At 39.6% G+C, this 18760-nt stretch overlaps 1 protein-coding gene across 2 annotated transcripts in view; it reads left to right on the plus strand.

Annotated features, from left to right (window-relative positions):
• Positions 1–18760, plus strand: part of LOC149278412 (neuronal growth regulator 1-like) — a 204470-nt gene that overhangs the window by 151276 nt on the left and 34434 nt on the right. For both annotated transcript variants that reach the window (XM_089501997.1, XM_089501998.1), the window contains exons 5-6: positions 11938–12058; positions 14023–14174. In XM_089501997.1, the coding sequence (XP_089358123.1) occupies positions 11938–12058; positions 14023–14174 (273 nt within the window). The remainder of the gene's footprint in view (positions 1–11937; positions 12059–14022; positions 14175–18760) is intronic.

An 18760-nucleotide genomic window follows, 5' to 3' on the forward strand; every position in this document is an offset into this window, starting at 1 on the left:
GAAATAATTCTGCTACAGTATGTTCAACAGATCTGCAAATAGCCGTCGAATGACTTCATTTGGGGACAGAGTTCAATTTCTGTAATTTTGTGATAATAATATATGTCACGCAGCCACTTTTCCACCCAGCTGGGCGAGCCGTCACATCAATTAAACACAGACTGGAGAGGCTATAGGAGAAGGAGATACATACAAAGAAGCATGGCGAGTGGTGGGTTAACAGGTTATGATGGCGAAGTATCAGAACACATATAGACAGGGGAAGAGAGGTTGAGGCCGACCTGGCATGGGTCTCCTAGTCTCTATCATAGACATCAAGCTATTAGCCCCAGACCACATACATAAAGGCATGGGACCACCTCAACTTAAAATCCCTGTTTTTAACCATGATGAGTCTTCTCAGAAAGGAGCAGTTGGTGAGCAAGGAGGTCCACATCTGGCCTCACCTTTACACTTGTGGTGAACCCCCAGGGAAATTATTAGCCCCAGACACCTCTACTCCTATAGGAGAGGCAATTATTTATCTGCTCCCAGCAGAACCAGCCCCAGTAACCCTGAAATTAGCCATAACTGTAGCAATATTCATAAATCTCTAATGTTCCATGGACCCCAAGCGTAAATATTTGGGGTTCCATTTCTTAAGCAGCACAAGCAGTAGATTTAATTATTCACAAATTGGCAAAACCAATATTAAGTTTCAACCACGCAATGAGGTTTTACGGAGATAACATTCCGAAAGGTCAGTCGCTTACCTCCATGGACCCAGGGACCCCCAAAGCAGTTATTTATACAATAGCACTACCGGAAAGCATCTTCCTACAGAATACATTGTGAAACTGTAACAAATCTCTGTTACATGTTACTTCTTCATATATTTCTAAGTAATGGTTAACTTAAAATGATTATTTTATTAAACCTGCTTTACTATGGCAATACAGAATCATCATAATATAAGTAAAATGCATAATAATTACATATAATTACACTCTATCTCATTCGGGTTTTTTCCCCTTTTCAATGCCATTAATTTTTTATAGGCAAATAAACATTTTATTATCTGTTCTGAATTTATGATGCTAAATTAGTAATTACTTAGACATTTTAAGCTGCTCTGTAAATCACGCTCTGAAAGGCTTTGTATTCTGGAAACATCGGGTTCATATGAAAGTTTCATCAGAGTTTTTTTTTTATGGCTTCTTTTAGCTTAATCCATTAGGAATACCGGTGGGAAAACTTCTCATATCATACAAGATTAAAACCGGGACGTGTTACTGTAACACGCCATACACGCGTCTCTGTTCTCCCGCACTTGGTTTTAAGGCAATAATGGGTAGTTTGAATTTTTTTACATTATTTTTTGTTTCAATTTATAATAGAAAGGTGGGAATAACAGCTATTTTAAAATATATATTTGTAAAAAAAATATATAATTTTTTATTTTTTAAAATGCCTTCTCTGCATAGACTAACTCTAAATATTTAAATATTTTAATTTATGGGAAAATATTTTTTTTCGGGCTTGTCTATCCTCTTAAAGGGTATCTGCCACTTTAGAGAAATAAATTCCTTCATTGAAACTAACTGTAGATTGTACTTTTTGTTTGTTACTCTATATAATTGTAGATATTTGGTTTATAACTACTTTACCTTGGGGAAATTGACATGTGTGGCAAAAGGTGCTGTGACGGGAACGACCTGCACCCCAACTGGGTACACGTGCCTCCAGGGACCCCCAAAACAGTTATTTATACAATAGCACTACCTGAAAGCATCTTCCTATAGGAGACATCTCAAAACATCGCCCCATAGCCACCAGGAAAAGAAAACTTCAACCATCAGGCAGGGCTAGCATCAAAGACAGTAAGAAACATAACTCGTTGGGATACTCGGTAGCATTGCAGCTTCTCGTGGAGTTCTTCCGTGAAGAAACCGCAGCAGAGCCTGGCACCCTCCGAAGGGAAGTGCCAGAGCCTTCCTTACCTTCCCAGCCAGAAGACCTGCAGGAGGGCCGGATCTTCTTGGTCCCCCTCCGAAGAGGAGGACACACTGTACGGAAGAGGTAGGGAGCCATAAGGCATCCACTACCTCTCCCAACAAATAACTGGATTCCAGTATCTCTGCCGCGCAGTGCTCAAAACGTCAGAACTGAAATCGTGTCCAAAAAAATCAGCGCCGTGTTCCAAAAAAAAAGTGAAATCAGGCATAATTAACGGTCACAAAAAGCCAAGAAATGCAAATTGTGAATTTAAGTAAATAAGCACCCAGCCACATGCCTGCAACCAACTGAGGAAAAAAAATTCACACCCAAGCACATAAGGGTCAAGGAGTGCAAAGGAGCTTCCATGATAGGTCACTAATGCTCTTCATGCATACACCTCAAGAGCATTTGTGCAGGATTGCAAGGGCAAACTTGGATGCTCAAATCAGCCACCTCAGCCACCTCAGCCACCTCAGCCACCTCAGCCACCTCAGCCACCTCAGCCACCTCAGCCACCTCAGCCACCTCAGCCACCTCAGCCACCTCAGAGAACCAAAGTGGTGAACAGCTTTCCTGATGAAACAATCACCACCAGCCTCCAAGAGCCTTTCAACAGACTAGCGGTGAGGTAAGACCAGCATGCATCACACCATATGTAAAACACAATATGCAGATCATATGCAACTGAGTTGTAACAGAAAACCACACCAACTTACACAAGGAGGAAGAAGAAGACTGGGATCAAGAGAGTGCTCACTTTCTTAATGTTGTTATCCTGTATCTCTAGGCAGGTACTGGCAACATAAATTCAAACAAGAGGATCAGATATTGTGTTATAGCTGCTCCCTGCTATCACCTGCTGGAAGTATGTAATACAATCCAGAGGTCCCTGTCTCGAATGGGAAATACAGTTGCTGGGTGTTTCTCAAGTCATGGAGGCTTTTGTGGCAGGTGGCAAACCCAGTTTATCAATTAATTTACTGTCTTTCTTTACAAGCAGGTTACCATAAAAAAGGGGGGAAATAGCTAAATGGGGAGGAATGATCATGCAGATTATGAGAACAGATGACGTTTCTCATTGTATATGCATAAGATACTTAAGTCTGTATAAAAATTTGAAACAATTTATATATTCAACTTGTCCATTCAAAGAAAGTTCAATTGGTTGTTGAGTTAAAAAGGGTGTAAATTTTCCTAAATTAACTGGTGCAAACACAACAGCAAATGGTGGAGGCTTCCTTGACCTCACCACAAATGAAGAGAAATTACTAATTTAATAACATCTTAGCTTTAAGCGAATTGATGTGTTACTGTTAAGGTTTCATTTATTGAGTACGACTGATGGCCTAATGACAGCTTTATAACTCAACAAACACCTTGTATTTTTGTGAATAGACCCAAATCTCATTTGGTTGAATTTCCCAAAATACCTATAAGTTAAAAACTCTGTGTTCTGTCTATTTACGTTAAACAAGGAATGTGAGCATGATTAAGCTAATGTAGGACGTGTCACAAGTTCAGAGGACCTTTGGAGACTTTCCGTCTACGCTGATTGTTTATACAAATTAACTGTATTTTGTTTTAGTTTTTTTGAAAATGTATATTTCTTAAACAAAAAAGTGTATTCTAAGGACAAGAGTTTGATGTTCTTTGCATCTGACTCAAGAAGAGAAGGGAAATACTACCTGGGACCAAGCTGGCGTTTAGCTATCTAAGACACCTGCTGCTTTTTTGCCTTTAGGTCCTCTTAGACTTCTGTACAGAGGAGCTTTGGATGGCTTATACACAGAGCTGAAAAATCATAGAAAAAATTTTTGTTTCTATAAGAAGAAACTGCTGCTTCATAACCAGTACTACAGTGCAACTCACAACCCACATGCCTAAAATGATACAAACAAGGCAACCAACAAATCCAGACAAAGCTTTGTTAGCAGAGCCAGATTGAGCTCCCCCTCAGCACACGAGAGGAAGGAGGTCCACGTCTGGAGTCACCTTTACACTTGGGGTGAGTCCCAAGAGATCCCTGAAGGATGAAATACCGTAAAAAAAACCCCAAAACTATTTGTATAATTTTTTTATGGTATTTCATCCTTTGGGGGAAATCTCTTGGGGCTCACCCCAAATGTGAAGGTGAGTCCAGATGTAGACCTCCTTCCTCTCTTAGCACAACTGTAATTCACTGGAGGAGCCACCAGGGGTTGTCTGGAGTTTTTGGTTGTCCTATTTTGGCTCTTGACCTTGGGTCAAAATTAGGCTGATAAATTGATGGGGACTTTATTTTCCTCTGTAATGTCATAAGATAACTAAAACCTGCTCCAAATTGAGCAAATGATTATGATTCAGTTGATTGTCTTGATGAGAACCTTAGATTTGTTTTGTTGTCTATGGTGGTTGCCAAGTCCAGCAGCTGACGTGGAGCAGCCAGCTTGCCCACCGGTATGTTAGATGTCAGAATAAACTCTCCAGAAATAAACAGTGAGATAGGGATCTCATAGTTTCGTAAACATGACCCTTTAAACTAATCTATAGTTCTTCATCCTGTCAACCATTATGGGACCAAAAAACCCCAAGCCTAGGCGTATCCGCGTGATTCAGACAAATTAGTGCGTAATTCACATGCACTCAGAAAAACAATTTCCGCATCAAGCTAAGCGTACGTTGGCCCACGTGGGCGTACTAGCAAAACCGTAAAAAGTAAATAGAATTTGTTTCAGAAAACAAAACAATTTTGCGTAATGACACACATAATCATTCCACAAAGCAAGAACCCACTCTTTAATCTTCAGAAATGTTAACCGCCAAGAACCACAAGCGACGCTGAGCACTCATAATCAAAAGATCTGGCAGGCAGATAGATGTTCAAATTGTGCCATTCAGGGGTAATCTTATTGTCTGTATTTCCTATTCATTATAATCCTTTCTGAGAAGAACAAAATTTGGCCCAGGGCCCTTTCTAAACTGGTGCAAATCCTTATTTTTCATCTGTGTAAAATTATAAAATGTACCTTTTTTTTCCGCCGCTTCGGAAACCGCTCAAAAACAATTCCAACCAACTTTCTGTTGAATATTTTGTCTCAAACGCGACGTTGTGGTAAGTAATCTACTGCCCCCCTTCGAATGCATCCACGGGGAAAGTAATCGCCCCGCTGTACAAGACAAAACTCGGGTAAGAGGTGCATGTATAAAGTGGATATAGAGGCAAAAGGTACCCAGAATCCCCTGTGGTTGTGGCAGGACCATGAGATTTCTGAGGGAAAAACAAGCCTTCCGGTGTCTGTAGACGAGTGTTTAATAATAATACTTCTACTACCCCTTAATTTTAAGTGGAAGGGTTTTCTGTCATCTTTACTCACCATAACTTATGTAACAGTTTTAAGAAAGAGACGGGAAAAGTCAGTCTAAAACTTGACTTGTATGAAATCCTAATAAAATTAATGAGAAACAAAAAAAAAATAAAATGTTTAAAGGAGCCAGCTACGGGCTAATCAAGGAATGTGCAGCTGGTTTGTAAATGAATACGTTGTCTGTTCTCAGTTTATGTAAAGAAACTTAAAAGTGCTGTTCTGCGAAGACGCCTACATAACAACCCTAGTGCTGCGCGGCATCACAAAAAGTGGTCTGAATAAACTACTCCGAAGCGAGACATAAGTTGCACTTTCTGAGGTATAAGTGCGAGTGACGGTGCGGCGGCATTTAGGGTAAGCTGTGGGAGCAGAGACAAGGCGACAGCGAGCTTCCCGACGGATGCTTAGCCGGGGACCAGGTCCGGACTGGCCATCTGTGCCGCACTATAGGCCACTGACCGAAAGCACCCTATAATATGGCGGACCTGGCACTTTAAGGCCGACTGCCGCACACTGCAACACCCGATCTGCATCTGGAGTGGCGGATGCTGCAATGTGCGGCCGTCAGCCTTAAAGTGCCAGGTCCGCCGCATTATCTCCGCTCCGGCCCTACTGGGGACTGGCTTCATTAGGGGTAAGACTCCAATCACTCTTGTCAGTCTCGTATTGCTGGCAATATAAGTTCCCCCCAAAAATATGTTATGGAAGATCTTAATAGACTATAAAGAGGACCCTCTGTGGTGTCGTTTATGGTGAACGTTGGCAAATCCCCATTCGTGTCTCGGCATAGGAATATTTGCTTTCCATTCAAACTAATGAAGAGGGTGGAGGGGACCTTTCGCAAGAACCACTAAACTATATTTCCTTCGGAAGAGAACTGATTACCAAGCACTTGAATTAATGTCACATATTTTCCTAAGAACCTGTAATTTCCGGCAAAAAAAAAATAAAAAAAAAAAAAAAAAAAAATGCATAGAGCTTTATAATTCTGTCATCAATAAAACTATATTGCAGATAATAATATTTCTAAATTCTTTTTGTAGTAATATTATTATTATTATTATTAATAATCTGAGTAAATTGTTATTATTAATTTTATTTAATAATAATTATCAATAATTATTATTTCTTAAGCAGCAACAGATTTCATGGGTAGTGCAATTAAGGGTTTTCTGTGTATTTCCCCCACTCATAGAAACATATTACTTGGAGTATTCCCTACAATGGAAAGATAGAGTTTAGCAATAATGGGAAACCTAGAATCATTCGGCCCCCGTCTAGTCGCCCGTTTCTCCTGCTGTAACGACTCAAACCTTAATCAGTCGTTGGTCTCATCTTAGATTCAGGAGCCGTATGTCTATCCCATGCATGTTTAATACCCTCACTGTATTACCCTCTACCACTTCTGCTGGGAGGCTGTTCCACTTATCTACCACCCTCTCAGTAAAGTAAATCTTCCTTACCTTCCTAGTTTGAGATTACGGCTTTCATAAAAAGGCAGAATTTTTAAGGAGACAGTTCCCTGATTAAGGCTTCTCTGCTGCATGAAACCCTTTTAAGTCTATCGGTAAACTATATTATGCTTTATAAAGTATTTCTCGTAGTCATTGACATTCTAAAAGTCTGCAGCAAGTCTATATTTTTTTATTGACCTCAACCATGAATATAACATCAATGATAGTGAATGAGATGAAAATAAGTTAAGGTGCAGTTACATCCCAGGCAGGAGTTTATTTCTGATGACACTTGCTTTATTATGGACACATTTCTTTCTCTTTCCGCCAAATACTTTGTATCCTTTTCACTCCTTTTTCGGATAACCTCCTGGAATCTTTTAAGTAAAGCTTTCAAACCGTCCCCGGATTTCATTTAAACATCCGTTCACATTATATCATAGATCTGCATTAAGTATTACCACGACTGACGGCTTCATGGTTTATGGATGGTGTTTTCTATGCTTTCTAGACTTTATTCGCGAAACTATAGATGCGAAATCTATACAAAGATTTATATAAATAACGATTGCCTAGGAAGAAGAATAGATAATAGCGGGCTCAGACTGGCGATTTGGCACTCAGGGTATATGCCTTGTGCGCTGCTGCCCAAAATCACTCCATACACACGGACTTAGCACGCAATACACCCGGCCACACACTACGCAAGCATAAAAGAATGAGGATTTCCCCAAAGGTGCGTTACTTAAATTTAAACTCCACCCCATCCCTGAATGGGATGGGGGATGAAGGTCAAGAATGAGTGCCGGTCCATGCCTCCTCTAGGGCTTTTTAGATTATTTAACTCCCTCATTCTCATTAGCAAAGGAGAGAGGTAAAACTGACATATACCTCCTAAGGATTATTTAATTACCCCTCATCACACACTGACCAATCACCACCCCTCCTGGTTAATAAGTGGTCCCAAGGACCCCCTATTTCATTCATTTTTTTAAGAACATACTATAGTAGAGTGGGTTATTTTGGGAGATACAGAGGAATACATACAAGTTAACATAACACTTGCATGCCCTCGCCTGTAATCCCTAACAAAACATAGAAAGAGAAAATCCCCTTCAAAGGCATATAAATGCAGATTCCAGGGATGCTGCACATGCAACAAAGTAAGAGATCAGTGCACATCCAGCAAATTCTATTTAAGTGCCCCTATCTAAGGAAATACTGAGGATCCCATCAGCCTATACTGCCATATATACTGCTTAGCCTACCACTATGTTAAAGTTTTGGTGAGTCCTAACTAATCCTATCATGGAGCTGAATCTGCGGGGCTGTGCTCCTGCAATTTAAAATCACAGGTCCTTGGAAATAACCCTCAGGTTAGTGAATGAGTGTTAGCTTATGAAGGCATGTGACTCATCTAAAAGCTTTCTGTGAAAAATCAGACCTCATATTAAAATAATTATTCAAATTATTCAAATTATTCAAATATAAAAACGATCGCTAACTGTGCAAATTCCAGTGAACGTATAGCCTGTGTACTGCTTAATCACAGCCACGTTCACAGATTCTACAACTATCCTGTCCAATCAGATCAAAGCAAACCGTTGCTCTTCCAATGAAAGGAAAATAAATAATTAGCTGTAGCATGTGGCGTGTGGCGTGTGGCATGTTTAAGTGGTTCACATGTAACATTTTTGTGTTATGAAAACTTTACTAGTGTTGACAGTGTGTATCTGCTCTGCACATGTGAAGAAGTCAGGGAAGGGGGGAATTTGCTTGAAGAACTATAAGGGCACTGGGGGTGGTTGTAGGATATCAGACTGCTATGATGTAAGGAGGAGCTTTGGAAGAATGACAGGGCTCTTTTGCTAAGCAGCTCTAGTATCTCAATAAGCCTTCGAATGCAATTATTAAGTGACAGAGAGCGATGAGGAGAGCGCTATGGTATAACAGTATTGTTATAATGGAAAATATGTTTCTTTTACATCTCTTTACATGATGCATTTATCTGGGGATATTTTATGAGACACCCTTGGTGGAACTGCACCTTAAGGTGGCTTTTTAGTGGGAAGATCTCCTTCTTCTTGCCCCAGTCCGCAGGAAAGATAGGAGGCAGTAGGGTCGTCTAATTCCCTAAAATTTTTTAACAAGAATTATTTGGATACATGGATATACCGTATTTGCTCGATTATAAGACGACCCTGATTATAAGACGACCCCCCCAAATCTGAATATTAATTTAGGAAAAAAAGAAAAACCCTGAATATAAGACGACCCTAAAGGAAAAAAGTTTTACCAGTAAATGTTAATTCATCTAAACTATTTTTGATTGAGAAAAATATTTTGATTTTATTTCCTTCTATTTTCCAACCTGCCCCCCAGTTATGCACATCTGCCCCAGAAATGCCTTATACCCCCTATATGCCACTGTCCCCCATGATATGCCTTTTAACCCTCTAAATGCCACTGTGCCCCATGATATGCCTTTTAACCCTATATGCCACTGTGCCCCATGATATGCCTTTTGACCCCCTATGTGCCACTCTGCCTCCAGAAATGCCTTATACCCCTATATGCCAGAGGGTTAAAAGGCATATTATGGGGAAGAGTGGCATATAGGGAGGTTTAAGGCATTCAGGAGGCAGATTGGCGTATAGAGGGTAAAAAAGGCATTTCTGGAGGCAGAGTGGCATTAAGAGGGTTAAAAGGCACTTCACAAAGCACTCTGCCTCCAGAAATGCCTTATGCCCCCCATTTAACACTCCCCCACCCCCCCCCAAACTTACCGGTGCTTCTGACTTCCCTGTCATGTAGCCGGGGCAGCGTGTAGATCCCACGCACTTATTCACATAGACAACTTCCGCTGCAGCCGGAAGGAGGCGTGGCTAGCAGCGGGGGTTGTCTGCGTCCATCGCGCAGACCTTCCCCGACTGTCAGAGATCAGAGTTCCCCGCACCGGCACCGGGAAGGTCTGCGCGATGGACGCAGACAACCCCCGCTGCTAGCCACACCTCCTTCCTGCTGCAGCGGAAGTTGTCTACGCGGATCGCGTAGACATCTACACGCTGCCCCGGCTACACACCGGGGACTCAGAAGCACCGGTAAGTGGGGCGGGGGGGGGGGAGACAGGAGGATCCAGGTCCCCTGCAGCTGCGGGGGATCTGGATCTTAGTCGTCTCATAGTCAGACCTATTTGAGGTCTGATTATAAGACGACCCCGATTATAAGACGAGGGGTATTTTTCAGAGCATTTGCTCTCAAAAAAACCTCGTCTTATAATCGAGCAAATATGGTATATGGATAATGGATACAGTAACAGCTATAGAACTGGAGACAGTCTGATATACATCGATCATACTCTCTGTTGGTGGTTTTTAACGCCATTAAATTCTTAATATTTTAGTTGACTAAATAGATTACAAAAGCCTCCTAAATGTTTGTAAATGAGATGGGTCCGCGCGTAAATCATGTGTGATTGCAGAATACAATTAATTTTTGGCATTTCAGAGAGTTTAGGGATTACATTTCCATCTTCTCGGTGACAGAGGACAGCGATGCGGGTCACTGGCATTCAACGCGTGTGCGCGGTATTCCTTCCTGCTTGACATCACTTTAACCACGATTATATGGGTCACAAAGTGTAATGTCATTAGGCTCAAAACTCCTCAATCGTCGGCAAAGAACAAAAACTAGTCAAAAGAGACTGATAGAACTCCAAACATGGTTCGACGAACGCAATTACCCTGCAGTACAATGTGTGGAAATAGTAACATAGAAACGCAGAGTATTTTATATATATATATATATATATATATATATATATATATATATGTGCAAACTCTCAATAGGGTTTTGGTAGCAGTATAAACTGCTTTGTGTGCCCACTATGTAGGAGGTGAGAGTCGGTTCTCACCCTATTGAGAGTGTGCCTTGACGTGGCGGGTGAGCTTAATTATGCTTTGGCCAATTCATATAACCAAAACCTCTCGTTTATATTATGTTTATATATTTGTTGCCAACTTTATTAGGGTAAGAAGCACAGACAGTTTTTGTTTTATATATATATATATATATATATATATATATATATATACACATATACATATATATATATATATATATATATATATATATATACCTACACGTACATATACATATTTATATTATATATATTATATGATAAATGTAATTAATTATAATTAAATGTAATTATAATTATTATATATTAAATTAATTATAATGAATTAGATATATAGATATATATAGAGAGAGAGAGATATATAAAATTAATGAATCAAAAAAAGTTTCTAAGTAGTGTTTCCAGAGACAGGCTCTATAACATATCCATTTACACCGGCCAAATTAATGCCATTAAAAGTTTGTTTAATCATATTATGTAGATAATCAACAAAAGTAAATTGAAGGTCCCTAATATAGGATGTTGGTGTAAAAACTTAATAAATGCTGCTCTCATTCATTAGGCACACGCTGGTTAGAATAATTTACTGTCCGGAGGAAAGCTTTCTAAGGATTGTAATTAAATATAAAATGCACATTAGAATTATAATGAGTAATTAGGGCAACATAACTAATATGCATGAAAATCCCAAAGCTCATTAAATTGTTAAAAGACAAAAACCTATTCTTGCAAGTTATTTTGCATATCATTTGTAACCATATGAAATCCCCAGCACCTTGCAGAGAGCTTTACCTTGCTTGACATTTAGGATATGCATGCGCGAGTCAGCTGAGGCTTTTCTAATATTAAATAGGGTCGGACCTGTGGAGGGGGGTAACTCGTCTCCAAAAGTTTCTTATTTTCTTTGCTTTGCCATCACTAGAATATTTTCTTATACATGAAAGTAAATAACAATGAAGTCGGATTCATTAAGGTATCACATGCATACAATTAAGGAAACAATCTGTTATTCTTCTTTTAAATATCTAACTCAGTTACACAAATAGTTATCAATAGTGCAGAAAGAGTATGGAAAGACCCGCCCTGACCACGCCCATAACCACACCCCCTAAACATGAAAATGATTAGTTTTATAATTGCTATTTTTCTGATTTTCTGCCGTATTATCAAAAACACTATTACCTTTGTGTAATCACTACATGCCTTAATTGTAATATTTTTGGGGTCTCTTTTTTTTTTTTAGTCCCTCCCACTATTCTTGAAATTACGCCCACGGGGGTGTCGTTGGGAAAATCTGGATTAATCAGATGCGAAACAGCAGCATATCCGCACCCAGCATTCGAATGGTACAAAGGAGAGAGAAAGTAAGAATATTTTTTATTATTTTAACTTTTATTAAATATTTTATTATCCAATGAGTTGTTTTGATCTTGATTATTATTATTATTATTTATACAGATCTTATTTATTTCATGGTGCTGTAAAAAATAACAAAAAATAATCAACTTCCTGTTTTGTTTATAAAAACAATCAGTAACAACTTCCTGCTTGGCCTGACAGTAGAATTTTAATGCAGTCTTCACAGGGTAAATTGGGGAAAATTTGCATAAATGCCCTACCAAGAAAATCGGCATAATAACCAAATATTTAATAAACAAAACATAATTTGCGTAAGTTGTTGGTGCTATATCAATAAAAAATAATAATAAAAATAATAATTGCACAAGTTATAAATTCTTTCCTGGATACTTTTTTTTTTAATGTTTTTATCCCTGATTGGATGGTTTAGTTTTAATTCAGAGAAGATTTTGTTTCTGCATAATTAGCTGCATCCATAAATAGTTTAACAAATGGCTTATTTTTGCTAATGTTCGCAAGTACTAACACAGAACGGCCATCACTGAGATCGACTTCTAACGCAAGGCGTTTGCACAAGGATTGGACAAGGACAAATTACAGTGTAAACAAGGATTAATGGTATTTTTTTTTATCTGCCTGGCTAGAATTAATCAGATTTAGTGTCTTTTTGAATTTGCCGGTTACATGTATAATAACGATCTCCTAATGTCACTTTCTGTTTGTTAATTTATATATTTCACCATTTAAAATGGATCGGGCTTTGTTTACTAAGCAATGCAGCTCCATTTTGCTAAGTTTTTCAGTTTTAGGCCAAGGTTTCCTATGTTTAATTTCTTTTACCGAAGCTATTCGCGTCTCCCTACAGTCACAGTTTTTGTCCCACTGTCCTGGGTAGCTGCCCCACTATCCTGATTTTTGCCCTTGTCCCAGTTGGGGAGATCCTCCGATGTCCCCTGACCAAGGAGCTTTGAGCCCTAAAGCAATTATACCAGAAGCTCATACCATTTCATGCACCTCTCCCCCTCCTACGATCCCTGCCCTGTGGGTGGGAGGGGGTAGTATCATTAAAAAAAATAATAATTAAAGTAAAGAAGAGTCCAACTTGCCCCTTCACTTCCACCAAGGTGGAAGGGGTCCATCTGGGCACTCTTTGGGTGCCAGAAGAGTGAAAATCTCTGTCAACCCTCCTGTCACCCAAAGGGTGCTTGGATGGGCCACAAGCCCCCTACATGGGAGGCCTTAAAGGAACAGGAGGGTTAAGTAGGGAAATCTATTTTAATATTTTTTTTAAATTACACTACCCCCTGCATCCAATAGGATGGGGGTCAGTGTTTCTCAAAAAAAAGTTTTCGCAAAGATTTAAACCCCCCCTCTCCAAAAAAGGCATGGGGCTAGTAGGGCATAGATGCGAGATGCGTAAGAAAGTTAAGGGGAAGATTGCGGACGTCTGCCTCCTCTCTCATTTAATAAAGATTCTAGGACCTGCCAGTTGGTATCTTTATTTTTATTAAATATATTGCCTTTTTGCAAGTTTTAGGCGAGGACCTGCTCATTTTGTTGTAACTTGCATGCCCTCGCCTGAAAGTCTATGTCTCTATCTTAAAGAATTATCAGCACTCTTGTTCATATGAACCTGAATGTATCAGCTCTGGCTCAGTGGAGAGTGTGTTGATAGTGATACTAAAACAAGAAATTGTTAACAAGTAACATTTTAAGCAAAAAATGATTCCTTATAAAAGTATCTGTTTTTTGGAGTACTTTATACTGCCTCAACCTGTCCAGCCATGGTGACAAAAGTCCTCAATCCCCTGTAAAGATGAAATTATTATTAAACTGTATTACTGTTTTATGCCATAAAAATGGTTTCTTTCCTGAGTCTTCGTTGTGAAATCCTAAGAATGGTTTAATTGACATTTATTACTAACCGCATGCTTGAACCCGGTTAATGTGGATGTCTTTTCCCCCCCAGACTCACAAACGGACAAAGAGGCATAACCATAAAGAATTATAATTTGCGATCCATTCTTACTGTCTCCAATATAACAGAGGAACATTTCGGCAACTATACCTGTGTAGCGATTAACAAGCTTGGAAGCAGCAATGGCAGCCTTCTCCTCAACCGTAAGTGTCTTGAGATGCGTTCAAATTATTTTTACATAAGCAAACTGTCTCTGGAGCCAAGGCTGGCCTAGGGGAGGTTTCATACAATTGTTTTGTTACTCTCAACAACTAAGCAATCATCATTGCCATCCCTTGTGTTTGGTGAGGAGAGGTCCACCATGCGGTTCCCGGTAGTAATTTTGTATATAAAGTAGGATAAGGTCTCCAAAAATGTCCAGCAGGCTTGAGCTACAATGTTTAAGGTAGGTTTGGGCTACCAATCTAGGTAACAATTTGCATATTCTATGGATAGCATTGGGAATTTGTCTTTTGTTGGTTGGGTATACCACTTAGATTTGTATAATAATATACATTGTTTTAGATGCTTTTCTTCATGGGACTGGGCTTGTGTCTGAGGGGGTTTGTGAGGACCAATTACTAGACACTTACACATACGTGTATACATTGAAATCGGCAAAGGTTCCAACATTATTTTCTTACACTTCTTCCTTATTGAGTCCTGGTTTAATTCTATTGGAATGTAGACGTTAGTGCAGAGTCCTGGGCAATCTGAGTTTGTTGGAGGCTCCTCGTTGGTCCTGCTCACTCAATATAACTCAAAAATCACTTTTTTTTCTCAACCAGTTATGGTTTGAGGTGTTTGAAGACCTCACATCCTCAGAAGGTCCTCCCTGAACCTTTATGAATAGCTATAATAGATATTGTTATCCAGGCTCATCGAACAAAGCAACAAAGCTGATCCTATATCACGCGAGATTCCAATAACGGCATTTCAAGTGTCAGTCTAGTGTTTTTGTTCTGTGATGTTGGATATAATTAATGTTGAAACATCTCAATTGAGTTGATTTATTGATATTGAGAGGTTAGATATTTAGGTTAATGCAATGAATCCTGTAAAAAGAAAAAGAATGTTAAAGTATTAGGCTTGACCTGTCACCTACAAAAACGGTTTATACATCATGGTGTATTTGTCATACATATAAAATGTTTCTTGATTTCTACTTCCATGAAAGCCAAGCCGTGGTATGCAGCTGGAACAGGACCAGGAGATGCTATAAGGTGTCTACTAAATGTGTTTAAATTAACTGACACTCAGAAGGGGCAAGTAGGGCATATCTGTTAATGGATAATCTTTTGTGTTGGGAAGATGGGTCCAGAAAGTCCAATCTATTTTGTCCAGAATCTTCCTCGAGTGACTATGTCTAGTCATCAAGGAACAAAGACACTTTTGGCTTTCATTGGTTAACAACACGTTGAAACCATCTGACGGAACCATAGCTTTTGAGCGCGAAATGATACAATTTACAGGAAATTAAATAGCCTATCAGGAGGAGTAGATCTGGTTTATGCTGCGAAACAAAGTGTAGGAAGCAGGTCATATAAGTACATATGATGATATCATAATATCATGATGTCATAGCATTGCAACCCCCGGAACACCTCCTCTTACTAGGACACGGACAGCTTGTTAACACTCTCCTTTAAGCCACATTAAATATCGTCTATGTCTGTCCAAATGCTGCCTAGCACCCCACTACTTTTTTTTTTTTTTTTTTTTATAAGAGCCCGAGGTGCGTGCTCCTGGGTGCTGCACTCTGTGCCATAAGGCAGCAGAAGCCAGATACGATTCTGGGTTCCCACACGGAGAACCCAGACAAATTCCCCCCCCCATGGGAGGGTCAGATCTTGAGTCAACCCGAAGGTAAGACTCAGCTGGGCTTATTTGAAGAGAGGAAAGGGGCGATAGGCACCCAATCCTCCTCCAGCAAAATCCAGCTTCACTGCGTCTAAAAGAAACAGTGTCCAAAACAAAGGTGCCAAAACGTGAGCCAACTCAAAGTGGGGGCCTCGCCGTGAATTTCGAAAAACCGTGAAATCAATAAGGGAAAATAATTAATGGGCACTCGTGAAATCACAAAGTGATGAATAAATTAGAAAAAAATAATTTAAGGGCGGCCATTTCTGGCCTAGCCAGATTCAAAAATAAATTCTTCTCCCCAAGACCTGATGGTTCAGGGGGAAAAGTAAGTGGAAAGCAACAGCCAGTGCGACCGTGCGCTCACCATGTGCAGCGGCGTGCAATACCGCAAATGGTGACTCCAGCATTACTGCCGGGGCAAATCAACACCTCGGGCTCCACTGCATTCCCAACCCTAAGGCCAGAGGATCAGCATAGTCCCCCCCTTCCCAAAGGGGAACTACACTTGATCTTAGCCAAAAGGCTACTACCACAAGGAATGTGGACTAGCGTGGCTACCAAGAACTTTAAAAGTAAAATCCAGGACTTACCTCTTTATTGCAAGACAACTTATTTAGTGAAACAGTATTCATTCTAGACAGGGAAATTATTTGCTTCTAATATCAGCCCTGAATACCAATCGGATTCTCAGATAAAATCCATTCACTGAAAAGCTCCGATTAGACAAAAACATTAATTACGCTCTCTACAATGTTAAGCAAATAAAACGTAGCAGATCTTTAATTGTATTCTTTCCTCTGAAGGTTTACTACAATTAAAAACAGCACAGAAACTTTTAAGAAGCTTTTTTTCCAGTTCCCATGGTAACAGCCTATCCATGCCTACTTTTGTGTCACATGACGATAAAGTGTTGCTGGCAAAAATTCTGAAAAATCCCTTTTTAATAATACAGAAATGTCTAATTAGCATTTTTTATTAACACGTCTAAATATATATTTAACGAACTTAAATCAGATTTCTCTGAACTCTTTGAATGAGCTAAACATTTTTTATTTTATTTTATGCAGATTTAATATATTTTTATTTTTTTTTAGTCGGCAGCTTTAGCCAAATGATGCCCATATTTTCTTTATAATAATTAAACCTTTAATGGGACTTTTCTACCATCAGTCGTCCAACCTGTTCACATTATATAATGAGATTAACAACATTTCACTTTGCGAAATGAACCCTCTTTGGAAACCATATGGATGGAGACCATTTCCTTCCATGTCACCGACGGCTGTGATAGCGAACGAGCCGAACATTACCTATCCCGCGTTACGATCGTCTCCTCGCAGCTCACAATAGCTGTTGCCCCCGTTTACAGGGCGGAAATCCCTGCGGTGAAATTCGGTGAATGTCATTTGGCCACCTGCTGTTCGCGAGTAACGTCATTTTGATTGTAATGCTGATGTGTAGCGAGAGATTATCCCAATGTTTCCATTATCATGCAGAGCCCATCAGCGGCGCTCACATATTTAACCTTGCAGTTAATACGTATTGACTCAGATGCCAGTAATTTTATGATTAAGGTCAAGTGTGAATGAATAGTTATTACACGCATAGGAGACATTAATAATTGATCACACAGCTCGTTTTTGTTGCTTCTACCAAATTCTGTGTCTTCTAAGCCCAGCTCATTGGAATTAGTTGTATCCGTCTAAATTTTACTTTTAGCCATTTCTGTTGGTAGCCACGAGAACTGAATATGATGATGATGATGATGATGATGTACGTCACCCAAATTACTCTGTAACTATGTTTCCAAGCTGAAAACTTAGTTCTTAATACTGAGACTTTTAAGTCATGGCGGTCCTTTATCATACAGAGCACATCCTGATGGCTTTGGACCCTAATTAATTATAGCCAATGTCTACAAGTCTTGGTACTCGTCTCCAGTTCACTTGGGACAAGTTACGAAGTAGGCGTTGGGGCATTGACTCAATTATAGAGCTTGTTAGGATAAGGTAATAATCTAAAAATTAGAGGCTTAGATGTGATGTAAGGAAGGTTTCCGTTTCTGAGAGGGTGGTAGGTAAGTGGAACAGTCTCCCAGTAGAAGTGGTACAGTGAGAGAATATAAACGTGCATGGGATAGGCATACGTCTCCTGAATCTAAGACGAGACCAACGACTGATTAAGGTTTGAGTCTTTACAGCGGGAGAAACAGGCGACTAGACGGGGGCCGGATGGGGGCCGATCTGCCGGCAGATTCGATGTTACTATGAATTTAAATGAAGAAATTGGCACAGGAAAGAGAAAGACACATTTTAGGTTTAATATAAGAGTAAGAAAAATGATAAATATTAATATTAAAAGTATTTTAATATTAACATTTTAAAGAAAAATAATAAACAGATTTTCAAGAAACTTAGGAGACGTGAGGATCATTGGTTTTGTCTGCCCTTCATGTCCTCCGTTCCCTGCCCAGATGATCTGTTTATGAGAATAATATGACAGTCGCAAATGTGTCTATTTGTACCCAAAACCTCAAATGCCAAATAACCCATCTCGGTATAATTCTGTTGATTTTTCAATTCATGTAGATTGTTAGGATCCTGTTTTATTTGCATACGCTTTTCAGAAGCAACTGTCTCTCTTTATTAGAAGCTCTGCATTAATTTCTTCCCGTGCATGTACTTAGCATACATAAAGCTCATGCGCAACAGAACTTAGAAAACATCAGCGGGCACTCGAGGAAAACAGCTGCCCTTGACTTCCTCCATGTGAAGCTCTCTAGGTTGCAGCTGCTCACCATTTCGGCCCCCGTCTAGTCGCCCGTTTCTCCTGCTGTAAAGACTCAAACCTTAATCAGTCGTCGGTCTCGTCTTAGATTCAGGAGCCG

This window comes from Sceloporus occidentalis, unplaced genomic scaffold (assembly GCF_023333645.1).
Source record: "Sceloporus occidentalis isolate IW3139 unplaced genomic scaffold, rSceOcc1.0.p SCAF_190, whole genome shotgun sequence".
Classification (NCBI taxonomy): Eukaryota; Metazoa; Chordata; class Lepidosauria; order Squamata; family Phrynosomatidae; genus Sceloporus; species Sceloporus occidentalis.